Here is a 27,906-nt window from a genome sequence, read left to right as displayed (position 1 = left end):
GAGGGTAGGAGCAGGGACTTTAATGGTGCTCTGTGAGAATGTGGGAAACTGATGACACTGGAGAGTTAGCAGATCTGTTGACTATTGCTGGGATTGATCACTTTGTGCACACAGTCACATATGAAAAACAAATGTCACAACGATAAGCCTATAATATTGAATTGGAATAGAAAATAATGGTTTATAATCTAAATGTATCAGCCCTGACTAAAATATTAATTTCAGAGTAAGGACACTGCAATACTATTACCGGAGTCAGAAATTGTAGATGTGCTAATATTAAAACAAGTACAAATGCTGTAACTAGGGTTACAATTATAAGAAAATCTAGTTAAAATAATTCATAAATAGTTTTAAAATACTCTAAGTCACCAAAGATGTTTTTTTTTATCTTGGGTAAAAATGCGGGTTATTTCACCCATCTAAAAAAAAATGTGTGAAGACTGGACCTATGTGAGGGAGGTGAAAGGTCATTTTAGCCTCTTTCATTTGAGTGCTAGAAGGAGAATGAAAGAGCTAAGCCAAGGGGAACTGGACATGAAATACCAGTCGATGCAGAATTTACATTTTTGTTCTGGATTGCTTAACTTTCGATGAGTGAGTACTTGTGTGCTGGAAGTTCATGAATGATGCTAATCGCGAGTTAGCATTTAGCATTTTTGCTCGAGCTATTGGTAACTGTATTTATTATCCTTAGCCAGCTATGCTAAACAGATTTTTTATCACACAGTGGACCGAGAGGAACTCTATGGACCTTTCTGTTGTGGGTTGAATGGCCGAGTTTTACCAGTGTACTCCATGTAGATAATGGTGAAGCAAATTCCAACTGAGCTGTTGAGTGTTACCTGGTGGTCATGGACAAGGCCTCATCCATCCCTCTGGGATTTGTTGTGAGTAAACTAAAGCACGTATATTACTTTTATGCTTGTTGTCAAGTAAAGCGACCATTTGTGTTATTGAGTTACAACAAACACAAGCTATACTATCAGGCTTGCAACAAGTTTGCTTATTTCAGTGAAATACCTGACTATAAATGGTCAAGCTCTGAAATGAATTTAAAAGGGAACCATTTTGCCGGACTGTGATATTCGATGTTCTTAATTTTTAGTTTGGATTAATTCTCCTTGATATCCCACCTGTGTTGGAACACACCCCAAATCTTATTAATTTTCATTATGTCATAATGATGTATTTTATTTACATTTTACTTTTGATGTTGAACTTGGGTTGATGTAGTTTAGAGTAAATACACATTGGCATTACAGTTCATAGTATTGTAGAATGGAAAGTAATACGCAGTGGGTCAAGGAAATCTGGGTTCCAGCACAATTATATTATGCTGACAATAGATTCAAAGACTTTTTTTAAATAACACAAAAGTAGGTTTTTGTCAGACTGTTCAGCAAAAATGTTTACACACCATGTTATAAAGGAGCCTTTCAAGGAGCCTTGAAATGTTGCCATCCATTAGTGAAAATACATATAAAAAAGACTTTACAGCTCAATAATGACCCTTACACAGAGTGGAAATGAAGTTGCCAAAAGTTACAAGGTTGGCAGCAACGAGAAAAAGTAAGAAAATAGAAACAGTGGTGAAAGACGCTTTCCCCTGAAGTGTGCCAACTCCCCTTGTAGAATAGTCAGGTGCTGGTGGGGCCGAGGATGCTAATCATGCTGAACTGTGACTCTGCTCCTCACAGCTTTCCCACACTTGCTCCATTCAAGGAGCTCCCGCTCAACAATGGACATGTGCCTTGTTAAATGCTAATTCTTCCTCACACAAGCAGCTACTGGCTCATCCCCCAGGGTAATGTTTGTTGTTTAGGTAGTTCTTTCAATGAGGATGAGAGAATGACAGAAATAAGCATAAATATTTTGGCTGGAGTGTAACAAGTACTTTATAATGAGGCAACAAGCAAGAATATTAAACTCTGAAGTTTCATGGTTTTGTAAGATTAGGTCCAGACTTCTGAGCAACTAATGTTTTTCTCAAGGTAACAAAATTATTATTGCTTATATTATTTACAGAAGAGGAAATTAAACTCTTATATTTTTATTATTTGTGAGTTGTTCTAAAAAATCAAATAGACAAAAGAATGCATGGGACTTTTTTTCTCCTGTACGCAGACGTTAAGTGTTTGGGAAATTTATAAGGAAGCATTTTCAAACAAACTTGGTTGAATAACACGTCCTGCAACTTGAAATAAAATGAATGTTCACCTTTGGCTAAAATATTATATTTTAAGATTTAATCTTATTTTGGATATTCAGGAAGACAATTTTTTAAAACCGACAAAAAATGTCTTTGTGATGTTGATGCTACAACACCTAGGTAAGCATATTCCCAGCCTTGCTGAGTAAAATATGTAACCTTTTACGATTCACCAGTAAAAAATTCATCCCCTCCTTTCACAGACATCTTTGTCTAGTCGGCATCTATTGTCCCACAGGGGCTCTGTGAGTGAGTTTTCTCTGGTTTCCCACACTCTGTCCATTTACTACGCCCAAGAACAAAAGAAGTGTGTCTGGTTGCGCATCACATTAATTATGGAGTCAGTTTACGAGTTTTGTCCTTCTTCCTCTGAATGGAAATTCCTGTCATCCGGACTCGTCACTACTGAGCTTTTGTAAAATGTCGATGAGGAATGCAGACATCCTAAGGATTAATGAACATTCAAAAGCTCTTTTCCCTTTCTCTTAGCTTCAGATTGTTCCCATTGAATTCCTGGGAATTATTTTGATGGATGGATGAAAGGGAACTATTCCTGGACTGTCCATATGAGCAGAAATGTCCCAAAAAATATTTTGAAAAATAATTTCTCATTTGTGAATGATCCAAGTCATGATACACAATACTCTGCTAAGGAGAGTATATATGATGTAAGACATTCAATGGAACCCCCTCCCCCCCCCAAAAACATTTCTGTTAAAAAAATGTACAGATTATAATCAACAAAATGTGATCTACTATTCCTTGTCGGTTTCGGCTGAGTGCGATGGGACGATGAGCGTGTGCTCAGTCAAAGTCATTGATCCCAGCAACAAGAAGCAGCTCTCCACACACTCTGGGGTCACCACTTTCCCAGATTCAAACAGCGCTTTGTACGTTCTCCCCCTTCAGTGCTCCTGTGGCTCCCCTGAGATCAAACCATTATCCTCAAGGCAATAATACCATTCAGCATTTTGCATCCTTTATTGTCTCATTGCTCCCTCTGATTGGCCAAGACTGTGAGAAACTCTGGGCAAAGCAAGACCCACACATTCATATGTAGATGTGTGGCTATATAAAGGAGGGCTGCAGCCTCAGAGATCAGATTCTCTCTACTGAGACCTCTAGCACGGAGATCCAACAATGGCACCTACAATCCCTGCAGCAATGACCAACTCACAGGAGCATCTGACTCTGAACCACAAGGTAAATATAAAAATCCTGAAAAAATAATAATCTTTTATGAGCATTAGTGACATTTGCTGCATGCAGATTAAGTTCGCTAATGAGTTTGTCCTCGTTTCTGCAGCTCAGAAAGCCTCTGGTGGAAAAGTTGCGCAGAGAGCGAATCAACAGCAGCATCGAGCAGCTCAAGTCTCTCCTGGGTCCAGAGTTCCTCAAACAGCAGCCAGACTCCAAGCTGGAGAAAGCAGACATCCTGGAGATGACAGTTTGCTTCCTGAGACGGCTTCAGCAGCAGCAGCAGCATCCACATTTGGATGCAGGAGCAGCTGATCAGGGCTACTCGAGATGTTTCCAAGAGGTGGTGCACTTCCTGTCCAAAGATGATCTGAAGACACAGTCCCAAAGAAGACTGCTGAACCACATGAACAAGCTGCAGTCTTCCTCTGAGAGGAACCTGAAAGACAATTTTCCTATGAACTCCACAATCCAGGCCTCTATTAAGAAAAAGAGCCCAGCCAACAGCTCCCTCTGGAGGCCGTGGTAAAAACGTAGAACTTGCGCCCTGGAATTCAAAGTTTCTGTACTTCTACTCACTTATTCTTTTCTTATATCTAAAAGTCATTTCCTCTATCAAGGTGGTTTGTGTTGCCTTTTGTAAAGGCTAGAAAATGTTTTTTCTTCAACAAGAAATTCTGTTATTTTGTTTATGAAACAGTGACAAACGTGTAAGTTCATAGTCTAATTCTGTGATGTAAACAACATTATTCTCAATGTAAGTACTCGTATAATGTTGGCAGTGATGACAACCATGTATGTTTGTATGATTTGTTCCATTTTGGGGACAGTTTTATGTTCATGTTTTAACATGTTTCAGATTTATATGTGTTTTCCACATTTTCTTCTGATTGATCTGGCCTCATTGGTTTTAAAAAAATCTTAATTTCATGCTTTTTCTGTTAAGCAGATGAGATTCAAGACTAATGTGCTCCTTTATAACTCTGTGAGTGACAGCACCCATACCTTCAAGGAAGGAATCAATATTTGGAAAATGTCTCACAATGAATGTATCTCTTCAAACCAAGTGATGCGCAATAAAACAATCAGAAAAAACATTTGCTCGACTCATTTTTAGCAAATATGTGACTGTTTTAAATCAAGAATATTTAGTGTTGGAGGCTTTGGTTTATAAAAAAACAAGGGAAAAATCTTTGTAAGTCAAATGCCTCAGTAATAATAGTGATAACAGTCTGACTGTAGTATAAGTAGTTAGCAAATAATAATATGAAGCACAATGAGCCAGAGGACAGATTATGTTATCAATGTTTCACAATGCTGACAATGAATAAGTACATTTGTTCTAATTCTACAACTGATGGGCTTTTCTTGATTATTTAATATTTTACATCAGACTTTGCAGTATTCATTAACTTTAAGGTCTGGGTTTCTCACTGCTTATTATTAAAGTGCTTTGGTTTTAATTAACAGAAAGCAGGCTGATGGGTAATTAAATTGACATGCTTTTTCATATTTTATTAAAATATTCTGATTCAAATTTGAATAAAACATTTCATGCAAATTAAAAAATGTAAGCATATTTTAATCCCTCATCCAAATGTCAAAAAGAAAAAGGAAAAAAAAAGTTGCATGACTTTATTTTTTAAAAGTGTGAAAATACGATACATTTATTTAGTGCCCCTTATTCTGATATAACAACGCCTCCAGCAACTATACCATGTTCAAGCTCATTACTTGGGTTTGGTTCATTATTAGTTAAAAAATAACATGCATTTATAAAATATAGGCCTTTAAGAGACTTGAAAAGTTTTTTTTTATTTTTTATTTTTTATTATGTTTTGTTTATGCCAAGGCATTTTTCTTCTTTTCAGCTATTGAATGCATTAATTGGATGCTGTATTTCTACATTTTAAGCTTTTAAAATGTTTAAGTTGGAAAATATCAGAACATAAAGTAGGAAACAAAGATTAAATTTATGTCTTACATAATGTCTAAAAGTATGGAGTGTATGGCTATAAAATCCACTAAACATTTATTTGTAGCTATTCAGTCATGTGGTTTAACTATTATATCATGCTGACATGTTATCACTACTCAAACAGTGTTATCCCTCAACAAAAGTGCTCTGATAGGCACCACACTTATCCTTTTATATAAACTCAATCCAAAAGTGAGAGGCATTTGTGTCTTTATGGTAACAACAGTTTTTGGCAACACATCCAATACAGTGTTATTTCCTTTAAGTGGTGGCAAATGTTAGGAAAATGTAGGACAATTTGTTTGTGAAATTATTGTGTCCCTGGAAAAACTTTCAAAAACATGACTTCCATTGCCAAAATGTTTTTGGTGAAGGAAGTGTGTTGGTATCTTTGTCACAAGGCTTTTCGTCATTGAGAGCAATTACAATGATGAAAGAAATTAAGATGAAAAATCCCTTTTATCGCCTCCCTGGCACAAATCTCAATCCTCTGCAATATCAGTACTCACCCTCGTAGAGAATGGTTTTGTGAGCTAGATAGAATAATCTGTTGGAAATCTTGACCTAAAGCCAAACACTTGTGGGATCAGCTTGGGCATGCTCTTCAATCCAGTGGAGCAAATGTTGGTTAACCAAGCTGGTGTCTAACATGCAATTCATCAAAAAAAAAAAAAATACAGATAATTCAAATGTAATAGCTTAAAGTACATTTGAATCCAGTTATAATTCCAAAGTGCCACATGTTATACTAGTTGGTAGTATCGTAAAATATTTGATAACTGAAAAATGGGTTTAATTTAAAAGAGTCTGAAAACATGCACAAGACAAGACTTTAATCTTTAGATATTTATTTACCTGAAGTATGCAACAACACAAAAAAATTAAAATCCACTTTGGATGAATACAAACAAAAATGAATAAAATAAAAAATATGCATACACAGCATACAAAGAAAAATTGAATCCCTTTTCAGAAGAAAGGTTGGCTTTTAAGGATATCACACACACACACACACACACAATACCTTGAATCAAGGCAGAAATATACATGCAGTGTGTTGTCACACAGTGTTTAACTAGTCGGTATTTTCACAGCAGTCAGTTAAAATGGCACCATTTGGCAGTGTTACAACATGCTCAAGTTGAACAGATAAAAAATATTCTAATGAGATAAAAATGTTACTTATCAATAAAAAGAAAGTAATCATTGCATAGATAAGAGACCGGACGTCTCTAATAAATCTCATTTAGCAGCACAACATCAGTAAGTTGTTGGATATTACACAGTTAATAATCACTAAACTGTGACTTTATATCCAAAAATCTTATTCTGGCAACAGTTTAAACTACAACAAAATCCAGTGATAAAAGATGAGACCGTTTTTTTTTGTTCTTTTTTGCAATTAACATCTTAAACTGTTCTACAAAATTCCTGAAACGTCCATACTTAATCTCTTCTTGTGACACATTTCTTTCAGCTGAGCAGAATTTTATTACAAATATATGTCTTTTTTGAAACCGCAAAATTGCAGTTCATGAAAATGAACCAGCCTCAGTCCAGCTTTGATGATATTCTGTAGTCCATTCTTGTTAATAGCACAGTGGAGTCACATCATCCTCTGCATCGGGAAACAGACGCAAAATGTCTCTGGAGTACTTGGAGTAGCCGTTGAGAGACAGCAGGGCTTTCCTCAGGGTCAAGAAGGACTTTGTTTTCTCCAAGATTTCTGAAACAGGGAATCCGTTCTGCAGGTGGACCTCAATAAGAGCCTTCAGCTTCTCCACTCCTGTGCAGCATTTCCTCTCCAGCGAGTGAAGCTTGCATCTGAGAGAAACAAAATTACATTTTTATTAGTATTTTCATCAGTCTAAGAAAATGACTTTTGCAGAATAAAGGTGAAAAACCCATGTTTAACTGAACATTTGCAGGTTATAGAAAGTAAAAGTTTGTCTCACCTGAAGAGTTCCTCCTTCATGGTGTCCTGAAGAGCGAGATCTGTGTAAAGAGCCATGTTCAAGGGTTGTTTCTTCTGTTGGGAAGTTCTTCAGTTGTCTGCAAAGGCTCAGATGATCGCTGTGATTTCCTATGCATCTCTGCTCGGCATTTATGCTGTCGATCTGATGCTCTCTCTGCTGTTTGGCCGATCAGAAGCTTCATAGCTCCAGACAATAGGCTGAATTTAATGGCTGTCATGGAGAACAGGTGGGATGCTTTATCTGCATGCCACTCATCAGAAAGGTCAGTGGGAAAGTGTTTTCCATGAGAGTGACACGGGAAAATTTTGTTTCCTTCAGTGATTTTTAAACCTGGACTTTGACCTTTAAACAAAAAACACAGACACTATATAAAGAAACAAGTGAAAAATAAAATTCTTAGGATAAGAACCAGGCAAACTGTTAACTGTAGAAATGATTAACAAATGGTAGAAATGATAGCTATGTAGAAAACATATGCTCTTTGAATAATACAATCTTAATGAAGTGATGCATAGCATTTCTCAAACTTTTTTTTTTAATGAAAAAACATAGGCCGCATATTTATGAATGGCAGTTTCAGTTTTTATGTATTATTTTCCCACTGAGCTTCCCAGCAGTGAACTGCAGCCAAAGCAGATGGTTTGTTGGTGGAGTGGCCTCTTATGCTCTCCTTGCCTGAGAACGGCTCCTCAGGCTTTGTTGGCACCAGACACACTTCCATTGTGTGTGTGGCTGAGTCGGCCGCATACAGAAGTGTGGGAAGCCGTGTGTCGCAGCAGCTCCCAGCAGCAGTGAAAGAGGAGGGCGTGTGACTGGGGCACAGCCAGCCTTGTGCAGGGAGCCGTGCTGGCTCAGAGGAGGGAAAATAGGAAACCTGAGTGAACCTTTGTGTAGATAGCACCGCAGCACACAAACAAATGGGAGAAAAGATTAGTATGAAGGCGAATCCACATTAAAACTAGTTGGGATGGCAGTTTCAAGTGATTTTGTGTTGAAATTGTGAAGGAATAGTTAAAAAGAAGCAATTTATTACAGCCTTGAATGTTTAACCAAGACTAAAGTTATACACAATTATTATCAGTAGTAGTATTAATATTAAGAGACAATGTCCAAGAATTGTACTGTATAAACATGGATCGGATAAGTTAGATGTACTATTTTTTATTGTTATTATTCAGGTATAATCATCTCTTATATCTTACCAAAATTTTAAACTTTTTAAAGCTAGCATTTTACATTAGGAAAAAAACACTGCAATAGTCAACTTTTATAATGTTTAAAGGTTTTGTGCTTGTATTAATGCTGCTGAAGTTTGTCAAGAGTGACCTTTACCTTCTGCCTGTGGACTAGTAGGAAAGCTGAATTTCCATGAAAGAGAAGTTATAGAAAGATCAGGGTTTTTTTAGCCTTGTTTTTGTAAAAACTAATACAATCCAGTAATGTATAAAAAAAGATGCTGTCCTCCTGGGGAAGTTGCATCTAGAGTCTTTGAATGTATACAAGGATTATGATCCGATTTTGGATAAATCTTCCTTAACTTTTAACATGACAGCCAATAAATGAAAAGTTCTCATTGTACAATGTGCTGCCATGAGGCTGTGAATAATTTTCAGGAAGCTGTTGATATAAATCTAAAGTAGAAACGTATATCAAACATATTTTAGATGTGCACTGTTGCTTCATTTTGTAATATGAAGAATGTTAAAAAAATATTTATTAAAATAAACGGTTGATTGCTGCAGCTTATTTTAACAGTGAAGTCTACATAGAGCAAGAAGTAACTCAGAGCCCTCAGAGTGTGAATGTTTCTATGAATACATGACTGATTGTATTGTAAAATGGTTTGGAACCCCCAGAATTGTAAAAGCACCTTACAAATTTGAGCGTATTACCATTCATAGAGCAAGAAATAGCAACAGTATCTCGAAATCAGATGCAACACTAGCATAATCTAGAGTTACGTACTTTCTTTTATTCAGAAAAACAAAACGGAATATGAATTTGATCATTCAAAACCATAAGTATGTTGTGTTTTAAGCTACTTACATGTGCTGGACTCTTTAGTGGTGGTATCAATATTAACAATATTAATATATGATGATTTTTCGGGCTATGGGTAATGGATACTTTCCTTTATTGATGTTGGTTAGAAGTATTGAGTTCAGATCAAAGGTTCTGACCAGAACTTTGTCAGCTGTTTGAGAAACTCTGAACCCAGAGTAACAATAGATGCTAATTGCTGCTCTTCATTTATTTCAGCAGTTGTCAGCAAGGATGGATATGTTACTGCAAAATAGACAGAATAAATAAATAACTTCTTACAGTTTGTCAACCTAACTTTTGGTTCAGAGTGAGGTGCTTTTTGAAAACGGCTGTTGTGATTGTAATTGTCATGCTAGATCTGTGCAGTAGAGGTCTCTACAGTGAGCTCCTGATCCCTTCTGAATTCATTTCTCCGACTTACAGTCCAACATCTCATTTAGAAATGTGGGTCTTTGGTTGCATGAAGGTTCCCACAGTTTCAGCCAATCACAGAGCTGAATGAGACAATATGGCATGTGTGGGAGCAACACGCTGTCATCTTTGCCTGGGGCTTTATGTTTAGGTCTCAGGGGAGCAGATGGAGCCGACACACAAAGCGCTGTGTGAATGTGGGAAGGTGGTGACCCTGTAGAGAGAGCTTATCTGCTGGCTAATGCTGGGATCAATTACTTGAACTGAGCACACGCCCTTCATCCCAGCTCACACGTGGTGGGATAATGTTTATGACAAAATTTTCAGGTAAATTCAAAATAAACCTTCATTTAGATAGGCTGATATAATTGTATTAGACTTATTGTTGAACCAAAATAATAATAATAATAATAATAATAAAACAATTTAAAAAATGTTGGTTTTAATTTGTTGGTTATTTATTGGTTATATCTCACATTAATTATTTATTTTATTTTTTTATCTCTGTCAAAAGAATACAATTTTAAACTACTTTTTGCTTTAAAATCTTTGTATTTTTCAGATTTTTTTAACAAATATTTTGAGAATTATTATTTCTGGGGCCTACATGCAGTTATCTCACGGCACGTGCCCTCCTTTCCATGTGAGTAACAAGCTGGTCTCAGTTTCCCACACTAATTCCCTGCTCTATGATCATCAAACCACAAAGGGACAGCCTGTGACAGATGCTGGTTCTGTTTTCCTGAAGAAACTGGATTACATCACCAGGCATGCAGGAGGGAAGCAGTGCAATTGGCTGGCTCCGAAATGATGCAGCATTTGAATTGGTGAAATAAAGTATGACAAAGTACAGCTAAACGAATCTATTACAGTCAATATACAATTGTTTAGCTTTAACAGCTAATGTTTTCACTGGTCATCAAAATTAATGTAGATAAAAACTGCATTCATACAGATTTTTGATGAGTGATGTAGATTATAAGAAGGATTGACTTGAGTACATTAAAATAGTTTACAGTGTCTTATTAATAGTATTTTGGGACTAAAACTGAATCATTATCGCTTGATTATAGGTGTGAAAAGGTAAGGTACATATATAGAAATGACAAAATCAGATGTCAAAATCCTCAACTATTGTGCTCTGGAAAGCCACAATTTAATGAGTAGATAATATAAATAAACTATAATTTTTCAACCAACAAATTTTATTTAAAAATTTCCACAGTTTTGCATTTTAGATTCTACCCTCATTGGTGTCCAGATACCCCAGCAGCCCTCCCCCCAAAGTCACTATTTATTAGAAATGAATATGCAGAACACAGCGTATTGTGTTCTGCATATTCATTAAAGAACTGAAATATTTAAACACAGGTGTATCATTTTCTACAGGTGATCTCAGAAAATGAGAAGAAAACTTTTCATCTGGTAGTATTTGTTTATTCAACAAGGCACAATGATCAATTTGAATTGTTAAAGCTCCAAGTAGTGATGATACATCAACAACAAAATGTAGACTTAAAATATCATGTACTCAAAGAAGTAAATGAACATCTGTCCTTATAAAAGACAAAGTACATTGTTTCATATGAAACTCACTCCGTATAAGGAGTAGAAAATATGGTTTTAATCAACCAAATAAACATATCAAAAGCTGACCTTAAAACAGATCATATCATTAATACAACAAATGTAGTTTTTCTTTATGTAAATACTGTCATAAATAAACTGTGACTGTTCAGCAAATATTTTGTAAAACAAAAGCCAGCAGTAAACCAGTTATACAAATAAAAATGAGATAGATACTTGATGATACATGATCAAGATGATCAATTATGATTTCCCAATAGTAATAAATATTACTGATGAAAACTTGTAATCAAAATTATAAAATCAAGAAAATCTTTTTAAAACCAAAGTACAAATGTTTCAATCATATAACGGATTGTAAAGAAAGAATAGCATTGCACTCCTTCCAAATAATTCCAAAAAAGGACATATAAACTGTAGAACTTGATTATGAATAATCAAAACACAATCAATGCTACTGGGATTCCTATTACTACATTATCACTAGTGCAGTTATAGAAATTTTATACAAAAATGCATAAAAGTATGTTTGTCTTTTGTAAATTAAAGACAATGCTTTTGCCATTTTCACTGGAAATATAATCTTGGAAAATAAACACATTTACAAAATATATACCATGTTCTTATTAAACAGAAATAATTTGATTTCAAAAAAGAATTTAGTCCAGTATCTTTTAGACCAATATGGTCTAAGTTTCTCTTGTGGGAACTCCATGCTGTAGGCATCTACCACGGCCTCCAGAGGGGGCTGTGGAGCGGATTCTTGTCTTTACTGACGCTACCTTGCTCTGTTGGGCTCTGAGGAGAGAAGTCTGCTTTTCTCAAGTTCTTCTTGGAGAAAGACTGCATCATGCTGAAATGCTTCAGGAGTCTTCCTTGGGACTGTGTCTTCACTTCATCTTTGGACAGGAAGTGCACAGCCTCTTGAACACATCTGGAATACCCCAGCTTAACAGCCCCTGAGACCACATCTGGATGCTGCTTCTGCAGTTGCCTCAGGAAGCAAACAGTCATCTCCAGGATGTCTGCTTTCTCCAACTTGGAGTCTGGCTGCTCTTTGAGGAACTCTGCACCCAGCAGGAGAGACTTGAGCTGTTCGATGCTGCTGTTGATTCGCTCTCTGCGTAGTTTCTCCACCTGAGGTTTTCTGAGCTGCAGGAACAAAATAAAGCTGTTATTAAAAACACATTCTGCTGTGTAACATTTCTAATAAAATTCACAAACTCTCATGAAGGATAGCTAATATATGAGCTTCATATTTACCTTGTGGTTCAGCATCAGATGCTCCTGAGAGTTGGTCATTGCTGCAGTGATTGCTGGTGCCATGGTTGGATCTCTGTGCTGTAGAGGTCTCTGTAGAGAGAATCTGATCTCTGCTGGCTTCATCCCTCGTATTTATAGTCCCAGATCTCCATTTGAATGTGTGGGTCTTGGTTTGGCTGGAGTTTCCCACAGTCTGAACCAATCAGAGAGCTCTGCAGGATAATAAGGCATGTGGGGCAGCAACACGCTCCCATTATTGCTCGAGGGACAATGGTTAGATTTCAGAGGGAGCAGGTGGAGCACACTAAAGAGCTCTGTCTGAATGTGGGAAAGTGGCGACCCTGCAGAGGGAGCAGAGGGGCTCCCTGATGCTGAGATCAATACCTGTGACTGAGCACACGCTGATGAGCCCAGTATGCATCTGGATGAATAATGCCTTTAATGTAGTGCGCACTTTAAATGTAAGAAAAAGAAAGAGTTATAATGTTTTTTAGCAAAATATATATTTGTTATGACAAATAAATAAAAAATAGAAAATTTTAGCTGATTGTAAACCTGAAACTGTACTGTCAAATTTCTAAAGAGTTAGAAAAATATTTGATCAGAAACAACACTGTCATTTTGAGAAAAGAAAGTGAGTCATATACAGTACTTTGAAAGAGAATTTTATAGTTTATTCTATTTAGTCTATTATACTTGTACTCAGAAATAAATACTTACATATAATTTTTTTCCATCTAATTAATATATAGAATTTAAAATCTATGAATATCATTAGGATTGTTTTGACCAAAAATGTAATTTCATTAGAATTAGATTCAAAAGTTTGTTCACATAGATGCTACCATCCAGGTACAGACAACTTATTTGACACGTGCCTAGCAGGCTGTGTGAAGGAAAGGATGATGTGAGATTCCTGCACTGACTGCCTGTTTTGTGCAGCACAAAAGGATTTCTTAAGACAGATGCTAGCTGTGTGTTGCTATAACAACAAAATGTTACATCACCAACCATCTGGAGGGAAAGAACCCTATTGGTCGGCTTTAGAAGTGTGTAAAATATGAAATACTTCTGAAAACTCTTAAAATGACAAAAAAATATTTGAAGCTGGAAAACTTTTAACTGATCTATTTAACGGATTAGTGGAAAAAAGAGCATTTGCAAGTTATACCTCGTATTTCTGTTCTGCTTTTAAAAACATTTTTACAATTTCACGTTTGCTGGACAATCAATATGTCCAGATCTTCATCACTACCTGTATTGCAGCATATTAAGAAAACATATTTTACTGTCTAAATTAGTTTATCAGATCTATATTAACATATTTTACATGGCGAAAATGTTAAAAGCTGGTAGCATTAATTGTGACAGAGTGGAACAACATCGCTTGCTTAAGGGACACGTTCCCATTTAACTTCCATCCCTTCAGGGCAAAGGTCAAGGTCTATTTCTATTGTTCCTGAGGGGCTATGTGAGTAGCTTTATTCTGGTTTCCCACACTATGTCCTTTCACTACTTCCACTATGTGTGCCCATCTGAGACATGTCATTATTAACCTCCTGTCACCAAAAATGTTAGTGATGTTGCTGTGTTTTAGTTTATACAGAACATGCATTTCTGTACATGCCCCAGATTTGTAAGTTATTTATATATAAAACTATTAATCAGATAAAATGACTGTCATGTCAAAATAAGGAACATCTATGATTTGTTGTTTGGAAGTCATTGCCACACAAAATGAATGCATGAATTAAATTCATTTTTGGAAGGAACCACATGCAATATTGAACTTCAATCAAATAATATAGCAAGTAAAGAAAGACCAACATCTTTTCTTATCGACCGTTGCAGTATGAGAAGTAAAATAACCTTGAGTCTGATCTTAAAATAGATCATTCAAATGTGCTCAGATAAACGTGTGAAAAGAACATTAATTTATAGTTTCTAAAACTGAAACAAATCACAATGAAAGGGTAACTGTTACAATAATGTTACTATTAGTAATAACTTTTTTTTTCCTGCTGTTGAAGGTCAGGGTGATTTCTTTCTTAAACTGAGAGACATTACTTTTTTCATTTCTCTAAGGAAATATTTTGAAAAAGTATGACAGAAAACACTTGCCTGCAGTTTTCTACCATGGCCTCCAGAGGGCCATGCGAATTGATGCTTTGTTGGTGTTGTTCAGGACTGTGAAGCTCACAGAAGAGTGAGTAAGCTTTATCAGACTACATCTCGTTGACATTCTTCAAATGTTTTTGGTGTTGCTGCTTTCTGAGCTGCAGCAACAAGCACAAATTGTTAAACTTGTTAAACAATGCAGCATTGGTATCAACATTTACAAACTCCCACAAAGGACAATTAACATTCTATGAATTTCATGTTTACCCTGTGTTTCAGTATGAAATGATCCTAAATGTTGGTTACTGTTGCAGGTTTGAACCATGCTTTGATCTCTGTGCTGTAGAGATCTCTGATAACAAGACATGCGAAGCGGCACGTGCCTTGCAGGCAGCGCAAGGAGCATCTAGACTTTCTTTTTGCTGTGCTGTGGTCAGTGGAGCACAAAGAGGTTTCCGAGACAGATGCTGGCTGGGTGTTGCTATAGGAACAGAGGGCTACTATCTGGAGGGAAAGGACCCCACTAGTTGGCTCAATAGGAGTAAATAAAACTTTAAACACGGCAAATAAATATTTTTCCAGAATCAAAATAATTTGGTTCTGTTTATGTTAGTCATGAACTGTTAACCTGAAGAAGTATTTCTGATAACTGAGTGTTATATGTAAATATTAGTCAGTTTTCCAGGTTAAATAATTTCATTAAGTCTGGCACTGACTCAGTCAGAAATCTTCCTCCCTCAGGTAGATTTCTATCATTTACTGTGGCCTGATTTTCAAAAATATATTGTTGAAATATGAGTTCATGTTTAATTTTATTCTCGACTTTTAAATTAATAGTGCTACATTTACCCTTAGTGCCTCAGTTTGCTGCTCTTCCACAGCAGTCATTTACTCACCTGTGTCACATTCATTTATCAAAGTTTTCACATCTAGGACACAACCCTGACACCAGTCCAGTCTCTCCTAATGAAACTCAATATCAACTTTTGTGAAAAATCTGGGAGGTTATTACTTCACTAACATATAAAGTAAATTAAGTTGGGTTAATTTTTTTTTTAAAGTTTACATCTTAAGTGGTCATATATATTTCATCCAGTGTCTGTGGAAAATATCAGTTCATTTAGGGCATACTTTGTGCAAACTCCACAGGGTTTTCTTTTTCTTTGTTTTTTTGTGTCAAATTCTGGCTATTTTTAGATTATATGGAACACCCATGAGTGATCAATCAATCAAACAATCAAATTTTATTTGCATAGCACATTTCAGCAGCAAGGGATTTCAAGGTGCCCAGTATCACAGTCAATGTGATACTGATACTGACATTGACTGTGAAAGTGAAGCTGAGTTGACGAGTAGTGTAATTTGAAGCATCATTTCAGGATCAGGTTTCCAGAGAACCTGTTTATTTACAAATAAAGTTGTCAGAAATACAACAACACACTTTATTTTTAATTTATCATTTATTAACTTAACCAGCAGAAGTGGTGAGGTCTCAGATAAATCTGTTGAATCATCAAACAAATAACTTGTAGGTTTTACAAGGCACAGTGTACTCAGAGAGTGAAACATCTTTATAAAAGATTATCAACTTACAGAACTTACTACCCGTATTCTTTGACATTTTAGAAAACGTGTAACGAAACAACTTTAGACTTTCTAAAAAAGTAAAGGACACCAATCATTTGACCTTGAAACAGATCACGATTCTTTACAATTACTGAATTCAATTAATCATGATTAATTGGCAAACAGTATTACTTCATGCAACATGCATCAGTGCTCAAAAGAAATGCATAGCTTACATTGAAAACAAGTCAATAAAGAGACTCCCTAGATAGGAGCAATTCTTCTGTAGAAACAGTCAATCACGTCTGTAAAAAAGACATTTAGTTCAACAATCTTTCACCAATAAGGTCTTTTTCATTGGTAAGAACACAATGAATCATATCAATATTATTACCACTAGTGTTAGCACAGAAACAAGAAATTGCTACTCAATTAGTAAAATTTTATGCAACATGCATTATAAAATCTTGTCTTTCTTAAAATGAAAAAAAAGAAATGTAATTTTCAAAAAAGAAACAAAACATATATACATTATTAAAAGAAGCTAGTAATATTTGACCAATATGATCTTCTTTCAGCTTTAGTCAGCCTAGTAGAGATTCAGTAGGCATCTACCAAGGCCTCCATTGAACTTTAGGATCTGGATCTTCATCTTTAGTCTGAACTGAGGAGCTCAGATAAACTTCAGCCTCATTGGCATCAAAACAAGCCTTGGGATTTTTAAGTCGGTTCAGCTGTTTTTTCTGCTGTTGGTTCTGCTGCTGCAGCTTGGTCAGGAAACAAACTGTCATCTCCAGGATGTCTGCTTTCTCCAGCTTGGACTCTGGCTGCTGTTTGAGGAACTCTGGACCCAGGAGAGAGTTGAGCTGCTCGATGCTGCTGTTGATTCGCTCTCTCCGTAATTTTTCCACAACAGGCTTTCTGAGCTGTAGAAACAAGAGAAAAATCATTAGTAAACCTATCCTGGAATGTGCTTTTGTTATTAACATAAAAAAAGCCCAAATAGTAAAGAACTTTAAAAGAATCTGTCCTACCTTGTGGTTCAGAGCCAGGTGCTCCTTAGAGTTGGTCATTGTGGCAGTGGTTGTAGGCGCCACAGTTGGATCTCTATAGAGAGAATCTGATCACTACTGCCTTCATCCCTCCTATTTATAGTCCCACATCTCCATATAAATGTGTGGGTTTTGGTCGGGATGAATTTTCTCACAGTCTGAACCAATCAGATGGCTCTGGTGACAACAGCAGCACGCTTCCATTCATTTATTGAGGATAATTGTTGGGTTTCGAAGGAGCAGATGGAGACCTGAAGGGAGAAACAGAAAAACACATGGAGCTCCTTAACTGTGGGAAAGTGATAAAGCTGCACATAAAGGACATTTAATTTTTATGCCCAATATTTTTGTCATCAAGACCTCACTGGAGAGAGAACAATCAGTTTCCATGGAAGAAAAAGATAATTATATTAGTCATTCATAAATCTTTGATATTGCATAGTATGTACAAAAAACAAACATTAAGACAATAGCTCTGATATTATTTGTACTGTCAATGTATTTTTCATCAAAAACACATAGAAAAACTGCAAACAAAGATGCAGATATCCAGATACAGACGGCACGTGCCTTAGAGGCAGCGTGAGGAGAAGATCGATGGGAGGTTCCCACACTTCCTCCCCGTGCTGTGGTCAGTGGAGCGCAAAGGGATTTCTGAAACAGATGCTGGCTATGTGTTGCTATAGAAATGGTGTTACATCACCAACCATCTGGAGGGAAATTGCCCCAGTGGCTGGCTATAGAAATGTGTCTAATTTAAAATTCTATGAAAAAATATAGCTTTGGTTTGCTCTGTCATATTCATTGATTGCAACAAATATGAATCACTGATGAAGGAATATTATCAATTAGTGATTTCCGGATAGACGGCTGCTTGCTGAAGTTTGCCAGAGTTGGCTGGTTAGTCACTTCTGCTGCTGTGTGATTGATTCTCATTCAGCTCCAGAGTTTTCTCTTATGTCTTTTTGCTAAACAGAAAGATAAACTTCCCTCTCTAGAAGGAAAATATAAACTGTGGCATTAGCAGCATGATATGGACATTGGAGTCTGAGACTATTTCTGGGGGCAGAAAATAGAGGAGGATATTTAATTTCCCTCACAAACTCTGTTCTTATTTAAATTGTTTAAATTTGGGCATCAACATGTGAAACAAGTTGTCTAAAATTGAAAGTTGGGGAACCTTCAGTAGTTGCACCTTGGGAATCAAATTAATCATTTGAATGTAATCTGATCATTTGCAGTATTCAAATTACATTCTGGGTTAGGCTATCAATACTATTTACAAAAACACAATTTATTTTTCAAATGTTGCTTGTTATGGGATAATTAGAGATGGCATAAGCAGTTATGGTGACAGAAAAAAACTGAGCTGTTTTGACCTGAGATTTACATGGTTTCAGGAAGAAGTTCCTAAAGGTCCTCCCTTCAGGCTAAAATATGATTGAACTCTCCCCCAGTAGTTTTCTTGAGTGAGATTATTCTGATTTCTCAGATTCAGTCCATGCATTAGTTTTACTGGGGAAAGAATACAAATGTTTCTCATCCTGTATTTAACTTCCTTCATCAAAATTGGAATATGTGTTTAGGAGAACATGTTTCTAATTACTCACAATGTGCCAAATGGCTATTTTTTCTAATTTAACTAAACATATAGAAATGAAAATGATTAAATATAGAAAAGGAACCATAATGTATACCATTATAGAGGACTTGGTTGTGTTTATTACCTCAAACACTTGAAGTTGTGAAACTCCATACAAATCTGATGAAACATCAAACATCAACTTGTAGATTTCTACAAGACACTGTACTCAGAGAGAGTAAAGGAACAACATCTTTATAAAAGATAACTTGAAGAACTCACTGTTCTTTGAAATTTATCAAAAGTTGTGTAAAAAAAAAATAAAGCTCTACACTTTATAAAGAGAAGATAGACATCTTATTTCTGACCTAAACCGATCACATCAGTCTTTAAAACCACAATTTGATGAAGCAAATCTTATCAGCACAAAACCGTTCAACATGAAACAGTTAAAAAAAACTGATCTTAAAATAGATCATGTCGCTGTAATCCCACAAAGTGGTAACAAAATGTTCAGAAAAAGAACATTTTTGATATCTGATCGAATATGATCAAAGTGTCCGCTGTATCAACCACAGAAAAGAAAGTACAATTCATAAAATTGCGTTATTATTACACTTTTAAGAAGTAAAGTATTGACATTAGGATCTCAGAAAAGATCTGTTTGGTGTAGTCAAAGAGATTAAAAGTCAAATAGGAAACTCGTCCTTCAAAAGAACTTTTCATCGCAGCAATAAACAGAAATCAAACCATAGCAGGTGTTACCTTAGCATTATAGTCAAATAACATTGGCAACAAGAATTAGTTCATGCAATATGCACCAAAACTCTTCATGTTACTTCCTAAGAATTTTACATCTTGCACCGAAAGAAAATGAATTATGCTTCATATATAGAAGCAATTCTTCTTCACAAACAGAAGATCAAGTTCTTAAAATTTCACAATTTAGTTCAGTAATCTTGACCAATATGGTACTGTTACTGTACAGAACATGATAAATTTTATCAGTATTATTATTTACCCTAAGGTACAGTGAAAACAGATTGCAGTTCAATCTATGAAATTTCATGCAACATGCATAAGATTATTTTCCTTCTCAACACAATAGATGCTGAAGCAATTTCTGCTGGAAATATAATGAAAAAAATGCAACAAAAATGTACATACATAATAAAAACTCTGTTTAAACACAATAAAAAAAAGTCATTTCTTTTTCTAAGAATAGTCATATTTGACCAACGTGGTCTAGTAGCATCTACAGTCAGTAGGTTTCTACCAAGGCCTCCACAGAGCTTTACAGTCTGGATCCTCGTCTGTGGTGCTCTGAACTGTGGAGCTCAGAGAGATTTCAGCCTTGTTCAGGTTGTCATCAAAACAAGCCATAGTGCTTTTAAGACAGTTCAGCTGTCGTCTCTGTTGCTGGTTCTGCTGCTGCAGCTTGGTCAGGAAACAAACTGTCATCTCCAGGATGTCTGCTTTCTCCAGCTTGGACTCTGGCTGCTGTTTGAGGAACTCTGGACCCAGGAGAGACTTGAGCTGCTCGATGCTGCTGTTGATTCGCTCTCTTCGTAACTTTTCCACCAGAGGCTTTCGGAGCTGTACAACGAATAGAGAAGTCATTAATAAACCTATCATGGAATGAAATGTTGCTGTTAGTAGAAAAAGCTTAAGTATTAACAGGTTTTCAGAGAATCTAACTTACCTTGTGGTTCAGAGTCAGATGCTCCTGAGAGTTGGTCATCGCTGCAGTGATTGTAGGTGCCATTATTTGGTGTTGATGCTGTGGAGGCCTCTGAAGAGAGAATCTGATCTCTGCTGGCTGCAGCGCTCCTATTTATAGTCCCAGATCTCCATATCAATGTGTGGGTCTCTCTCTGGTTGAGCTTTCCCACAGTCTGAGCCAATCAGATCTAAGAGACAGACAATGGGCATGTGGGGCCCTGCAGGCATTAACGACAGACAGCATGTTAGATTTGAGAAGGAGCAGGTGGAGCAGACTCACAGCACTTTGTGTCAATGTGGGAAAGTAGTGACCCTGGAAGCTGATATGCTCCCTAAGGTGGAGATCAGTGGAGTTAGAATAACAGCACACTTTGAGATTTAACATTTCCAAACTAAAACAAAACAGCTTTCAGACTCATGAGAAATAAACATTGATTGGTTAAGACTAAAAATAATATACAAAGTAGCAAAAGTTTCTTTGTCCTTATTCTAAGATAATTCACGTTTTTAGTTTTATAGCAGAATTAAGTGAAAAGGAGGAATCCTGTGAAGCATCATTAATAATTTACCATAGTAGAAATCATTAAAGATACAATTCATGTCAATTAACACGCTGAGGTCCAGATGCAGCTGAGTTTTGGCACGTGCCCTTTTTGAGCAGCAGTGTAATTATTAACCGACACGTGCCTTGTAGCCAGTGTGAGTAGCATGTCGAACTGAGTTTCCCACACTGAGAGTCTGCTGTGATTAGAGAACCACAAAAGGCACGTCTGTGACAGGTGGTAGCTCTTAGACACAGAGCATTACATCACCAACCATCTGGAGGGAGAAGCACCCATTGATGGCTTTGACAATTTGTATAGGCCAAATTCAAGTAAGAACTCTGTGCTAGACTGTACAAAAATGTTTTTTGTTCAATTTCAGCTCTGTAATTATCTCAAATTGTTACCCCATGATCAAAATTGTAGACACCCTCATAAAATGTAGTCTGGTTCCACTTCTAAGCAATGGAACAGTCTTTGGGGACACAATGTCTTGAAGTGTGTCAAATCCCTCGGGAGAACTAGTAATTTGCTACAAGTGCATCTCATTCACCTACATTATTAGTATCCAGAGTTAGTTGTATTACTTTGCAACATTTTCCATAACACTTTATTATTGTGATCTGTTGTAATATGTAGATGTGTTGATTTGTTTTTCTTTTTTTACATGTTTATGAAACTTTACCTGAATGTAAGTAGCCATAGAAACTTGTCCCACTTTTTTAAATTGTAAAGATGAGGATAACATAAATAAATGGAATATATATATATATATATATATATATATATATATATATATATATATATATATATATATATATATATATATATATATATATATATATATATAAAAATTCCCCTCTCACCCTCTGTGGGTGGTCTTCTTTCATCCTCTGAGCTCGGGTCCTCTACCAGAGGCCTGGGAGCTTGAGGGTTCTGCGCAGTATCTTGGCTGTGCCTAGAACTGCACATTTCTGGACTGAGATGTCTGATGTTGTTCCTGGGATCTGTTTGAGCCACTGCTCCAGTTTGGGGGTGACTGCCCCGAGGGCCCCGATGACCACAGGCACCACTGTGGTCTTCACCTTCCAGGCCTTCTCCAGTTCCTCTCTTAGGCCCTGGTATTTCTCCAGTTTCTCATGCTCCTTTTTCCTGATGTTGTGGTCACTTGGTATTGCTACATCCACCACAACGGCTTTCCTCTGTTCTTTGTCCACCACCACAATGTCCGGTTGGTTCGCCATTACCATCTTGTCTGTCTGGATCTGGAAGTCCCACAGGATCTTAGCTCGGTCATTCTCCACCACCTTTGGGGGTGTCCCCCATTTTGACCTCGGGGCTTCCAGTCCATATTCTGCACAGATGTTCCGGTACACTATGCCCGCCACTTGGTTATGTCGTTCCATGTACGCTTTCCCTGCCAGCATCTTGCACCCTGCTGTTATGTGCTGGACTGTCTCAGAGGCCTCCTTGCACAACCTACACCTTGGGTCTTGTCTGGTGTGGTAGATCTGAGCTTCTATTGCTCTGGTGTTTAGGGCCTGTTCCTGGGTGGCCAGGATGAGGGCCTCCGTGCTGTCCTTGAGTATATATATATATATATATATATATATATATATATATATATATATATATATATATATATATATATATATATATATGTATATATATATGTATATATTTGTAAATGTATGAAAATAATTTTTTATTTATATTGTCAATCAATTTAAATATAAACACTTGTATAAAAAATGTTGCTTACATAAAATCCATTATAGGCTCTAAGTAAATCAGAGTTCAAAAACCGTTCATTCTAAAGATGCTAGAGAATTTAAGATATACAACTTTCTTTAAATATCAACAGTGAAGGATATAGTGTCATCTAGAGGTACACATGACACATTGCAATTAACTGAATTAGCTACACCTTTCCACTAAACTGTAGTGGCACCAAAAAAACAGTGTAAGCACCAAAAAGTTTGTAATGAAGTTTGGAAATATTTTCTTTGACACCTTTTTATTCATTTTAGTTTTCTTTCCTTTTGTTTGCTATATTGTTTCAGCCATGTCATGTACTCTGATGGAGGAATATATAACATAGAAATATTTAAAAGTGTCAAAGCCACTGTTTCAAAAATATTTCCGTCTACATTATCCACTTTCAGGTAAATCAGTAAATCAGTTTTGTATTGCATTTTTTCTTGTATCATCAATGATACCATTTAGTCTGAATGGTGGTGAAGTGCTGTGAAGAACTTCACCAAACAGGGGATTGAGGGGTTATTTTTATGAGTACACTATTGTTTTTTACTTTAGGTCTCTCCTTTGGCCTCTAGTCTTTATATTGCTTTGGTATTAAATATCCTCTATTCAGAAAATGTTTAATGGTGAGTTGTCCTTTTTTTGTCTTTTGTTTGGATATATATATTTCTGTTGTTAAAATCAATTTGTGCCTTTAAGCCAGAACTTAACATATATGTGGAAGTGGTAAGATTCCTGTGAATAAATACATTAAAGAAACTGAATTGGTAAAAAATATATATATTTGGGAGAAACAGACCTACAGAAATTAACTTTGTAAAAAAGTAACAGATTTATCTAAATGAGGCTGAAAACAACTTGTGTATCTGGAGCTGGGCTCCTTTTTAATTTGTCTCCCTTCAGGTCAAAGGTCAGAATCTATTGTCCCACAGCGACTCTGTGAGTGAGCCTTTTCTGTTTTCCCACACTCCGTCCTATGATGAGAGGAACAATAGAAGTGTGCCTCATTATGCAAAGCATAAGGGAATCATGACCTCTTTAAGGAGGGCCATTGTTATTCAATATTTCACTTTCAAACATCTAAAAGTGAAGGTTCTGCACAAAGACATAAAAATCTTTCACATTTTAGATTTTTTTTCAATACCAAGAACAAAATGGCATTAGAATTGTTACAAATCAGAGCAGAATCTCCTCAGTATGTGCACTGCGCGCCACTAAATAGGCAGTTTCCTCTGTTAAACAAACAGTGAAATTTGTGCTTACTAAGAGAAACTTGTATATAAAAAATTTACATATATGAACTGCAATCCTAGTTTAATTTAGTTAATAAAATATTTTTGAAATTAATGGTTATTTTAAATATTTTACATATTGTCATACTTTTTGTATTGTAATTGGTATTTTCTTCCATAACTGGATGAAATGTTTAAACACATTTAAGAGGGAAGGGGCTGCTTTTCGACACGTGGCAAATCCCTTTGGAGATTGGTCGACTGCTGGTGAGGTTGATTATGTTAATTACGTTAAACTTTTCTTCAGGGCTTTCTCATTCATTGCTGATTAAATGAAATCCGCTCATCCACCTAAATCTTAATGAACCCTCTTTCCGTATTTGTTTAAAACATTTAAAGTTGTTCAAATTTAACATTTCTTAAGACATTAAGTGTAAAAGAAAATCATTCTCATTCCTATCTCAATTTAAATTAAGATTTGACAAGATAACTGTTATTACATTTTCAAAAAATTCTTTGCTGTGTAATGAGTCACTAAAAATAAAGAAGCAAACTGTATCATCATCAATGATGGATACTGTTATATAAGATTTAGCTTTCAAAGATTTATGTTTTAGCTTTAAAAAACCTTTGAAAGTTGAAAAAGCTTCAGTATTGAAGTTTGTATTAAGCAGGTATTAATTCAATAATACAAAATATTTAGATAACATTGAAGCAATAAAATCACCAAATAAGGCAAGATTTAACTACATATATGTTAAAAATAATTTTCTCTTTGAAGAAGGAGCTATTTTTAGTGTGCAAAAGTGCAAAATGAATTAAATAAAGAAGTAGATATCATCTGGATTACTAAAACATGAAACAATGCATTCTGATGTAGGCCTTTTACAGTTAGTGCTCAGTCTCTGAGTTAACCTGTTTCTCCTGAGGTCAAAGGTCCAGATTTATTGCCCTACAATGAGTTTTCTCTGGTTTCCCACACTATTGATCTGTGGGGACAATAAAAGTGTGCATCATTAAGCATCACATTAGATACACTGTCATGACTCTTTTTAATGGGGGGACAGGTCAAAACATTTCTTTTTGTTTCGAACACTGGCATTTAAACCAACACATAAAACTATGCTGTGACACAATTTTTAGTTTAGTTTTGCTGAGTATTTTTGAGACTTTTTATACAGATGTAACTGGATATACAGTTGAAACCAGGTATTGACATAGACTGCATAAAACACCTTTTTCCTCATTGTCTGAGTTGCTGCTCAACCTACATAAGTAGAGTTGTGAAACTTAAGTCATCGATTATCAATTTCTGATTATTGCCTGCTCTAAATTTATAAATTTTACTCATTTGTTACTTAAAAACCCAAAGGTAGTAAAAAAAAAAAAATGCAATGATGTGATTTTAGTTTCAGCTCGGTTGTTTATTAAAGGCACAATGAGACAGAAAGTACAGAAGTTCCCGCAGGAAGTGATGATACATCACAACAACTTGTCGATTTCAACAAGAAAATGTCTAAAGATCAGAGAAATGTCTTTTTAAAAGACAATTGACAATACGGTATAGTCAAATACAACTCATATTATTGATTAACTGTTTAACAAAGTTAAAAAATAGACTGACCTTACAACAGATCACATAATGACTCTAAGACTAACTTAAAGGTGAGACAAACACACCAAAGCATTTACAAAGTAACATTAGAAATGAACTTTCTATTGTCACAGATCCTTCAGTAAATTTTCAAGCATCAGTTGAAAAAAATTACTCAAAAACCAACATTGAGCTTTCACTGGGAGGATGTTGTAACTTATTAGGTGATATACATAGACATAAAAGTTTCACAGAAGATAATTCTGCTAACTCAGGAAAAGTTCAAAGGAATTTGTCCTAAAAAAGGAAAATTTCATTTTTGATCATTATGATCAGCATTAAACAATTTGTAGTAAATCACAGAATTACAGAGAAATCCCAATTGCAAAGACAATATGATTTGCAATACATTTCTTTTGTTAAAAGAAAACAAAATGTTGTTTCCACAGGAAATGTGATAATATGCATCATAAAGGCACAATTAAATCAAATGCTTATTTTCATTCAATAGAAGCAGTCCAAAGAAACGTGTCGGTACATGTTCTGTCTACCAGTCTGGTTTACTTTTTCAGACAATAACCTCAGGCTGTAGATGTCTACCATGGCCTCCAGGGAGTGCTGGTGGTTGGACTCTTGTCTTTATTGATACCTCTCTGGACTGTGTAGTTCACAGAAGAGAATTTAGCTTCTTTCAGGTTCTTCTCAGAGGAAGTCTGCAGCTTTCTGAAGTTGTTCAGCAGTCTCTTCTGGGATTGCGTCTCCAGCTCATCTTTGGAGAGGAAGTTTGTCACCTCTTGGACACATCTGGCATAGCCTAACTCAACGCCTCCTGTGTCTAGAGCAGGATGCTGCTGCTGCTTGTCTAGTTGTCTCAGGAAGCAGACTGTCATCTCCAGGATGTCTGCTTTCTCCAGCTTGGACTCTGGCTGCTGTTTGAGAAACTCTGGAGCCAAGAGAGACTTGAGTTGCTCGATGCTGCTGTTGATTCGCTCTCTGCGTAGTTTCTCTACCAGAGGCTTCCGGAGCTGCAGAAACAAGAACAAAGCAGTTATTAAACTCATTCTGCAGAGTGGCATTGGTATCAAGATTTACAAACTCCCACAGATGATAACTATATTTCTTTGAACTTCATATTTACCTTGTGGTTCAGTGTCAGATGCTCCTGAGAGTTGGTCCTTGCTGGGCTTATTGTAGGAGCCATATCTGGATCCCTGTGCTGTGGAGGTCTCTGTAGAGAGAATCTGATCTCTGCTGGCTTCATCCCTCCTATTTATAGTCCCACATCTCCATCTGAATGAGTGGGTCCTGGTTTGGAAGAAGTTTCCCACAGTCTGAACCAATAACAACACAGGCCAAGAAAGAATAGAAGTCTGCCCTGCCACATGCTCAAGGCTCATGTTAGTGGTGGACAATAGTTTGATCTCAGGGGAACAGGTGGAGGAGTGGTGGGAGATGGAGGGAAAGAGGCACTGAGCTCTGTATGAATCTGGGAAAGAGGTGATTTCTCATGGAGATCAGATCTACTGCTTGATTCTGAGATCAGTTACATTGCACCAATTATCCTTTCTAACAGGTAAAACATATTTAGTAGTTTGTTTTATTTCTTGACATAGAACATTTGTTTTATGTCATAATTGCAGCTGTGTTTAAAATGAAGTTTTACTTTTCATGGTTTCTATGAGAGGTTGTACATTGCATTTTTTTTTTACAAAGTTCCACATTATTTATAATCTGCTTTAAGAGGAGGTTTGCTTTAGCTGAGTCAAAATTTGCAGCAGGTGCACCCATCAATAGACTTGCCCACATTCTTATGGTTTGTGGTGTGAGCAGAAAGTTTCTCCCAGTTTCCCACACCCCAGTCTTTATTGCTGTGGTCAGTGCATCACAAAAGGACTTTGAAAGGAGTTTTGGGTGACAGATGCTGGACGTGCGCTCTAACAGAGACTGAACCTGACGTCACCAACCATCTGGAGGGAAACCGCCTGATTGGTTGCCTATCTGAGACAAATTTTATTGACTTATTTAAGTCCAGCTTTACTATGGAGGTGGCAAGACACAACAGAAGTCTGC

At 36.3% G+C, this 27,906-nt stretch overlaps 5 protein-coding genes across 5 annotated transcripts; 1 reads left to right on the top strand and 4 right to left on the bottom strand.

Annotated features, from left to right (window-relative positions):
• The first annotated feature begins 467 nt into the window (after positions 1–467).
• LOC106916731 (transcription factor HES-5-like) lies at positions 468–4,506 on the top strand. The gene is made up of 4 exons (XM_014985218.2): positions 468–597; positions 731–890; positions 3,122–3,415; positions 3,519–4,506. The coding sequence occupies exons 3-4, from the start codon at positions 3,353–3,355 to the stop codon at positions 3,936–3,938; spliced, it is 483 nt and encodes a 160-aa protein (XP_014840704.2). The 5' UTR covers positions 468–597; positions 731–890; positions 3,122–3,352; the 3' UTR covers positions 3,939–4,506.
• A 6,726-nt stretch (positions 4,507–11,232) lies between these two features.
• On the bottom strand, positions 11,233–13,019 carry LOC106916732 (transcription factor HES-5-like). The gene is made up of 2 exons (XM_014985220.2): positions 12,668–13,019; positions 11,233–12,556 (listed from the first exon to the last, which is right to left on the bottom strand). Exons 1-2 carry the CDS (start codon positions 12,788–12,790, stop codon positions 12,131–12,133), a joined length of 549 nt encoding a protein of 182 aa, XP_014840706.2. The 5' UTR covers positions 12,791–13,019; the 3' UTR covers positions 11,233–12,130.
• A 3,414-nt stretch (positions 13,020–16,433) lies between these two features.
• On the bottom strand, positions 16,434–17,442 carry LOC106916735 (transcription factor HES-4-like). The gene is made up of 2 exons (XM_014985223.2): positions 17,386–17,442; positions 16,434–17,277 (listed from the first exon to the last, which is right to left on the bottom strand). The coding sequence occupies exons 1-2, from the start codon at positions 17,422–17,424 to the stop codon at positions 16,963–16,965; spliced, it is 354 nt and encodes a 117-aa protein (XP_014840709.2). The 5' UTR covers positions 17,425–17,442; the 3' UTR covers positions 16,434–16,962.
• A 1,676-nt stretch (positions 17,443–19,118) lies between these two features.
• Positions 19,119–20,840, bottom strand: LOC106916734 (transcription factor HES-5-like). Its single transcript, XM_014985222.2, has 2 exons — positions 20,688–20,840; positions 19,119–20,581 (listed from the first exon to the last, which is right to left on the bottom strand). The coding sequence occupies exons 1-2, from the start codon at positions 20,748–20,750 to the stop codon at positions 20,258–20,260; spliced, it is 387 nt and encodes a 128-aa protein (XP_014840708.1). The 5' UTR covers positions 20,751–20,840; the 3' UTR covers positions 19,119–20,257.
• Positions 20,841–26,432: 5,592 nt separating this feature from the next.
• LOC106916733 (transcription factor HES-5-like) lies at positions 26,433–27,052 on the bottom strand. The gene is made up of 2 exons (XM_014985221.2): positions 26,975–27,052; positions 26,433–26,861 (listed from the first exon to the last, which is right to left on the bottom strand). Exons 1-2 carry the CDS (start codon positions 27,035–27,037, stop codon positions 26,433–26,435), a joined length of 492 nt encoding a protein of 163 aa, XP_014840707.2. The 5' UTR covers positions 27,038–27,052.
• Between the last annotated feature and the right edge of the window lie 854 nt (positions 27,053–27,906).

Source organism: Poecilia mexicana, unplaced genomic scaffold (genome assembly GCF_051168715.1).
Source record: "Poecilia mexicana isolate PSO_F unplaced genomic scaffold, ASM5116871v1 scaffold_5, whole genome shotgun sequence".
Lineage (NCBI taxonomy): Eukaryota > Metazoa > Chordata > Actinopteri > Cyprinodontiformes > Poeciliidae > Poecilia > Poecilia mexicana.
This window is presented reverse-complemented; position numbering and strand designations above follow the sequence as displayed.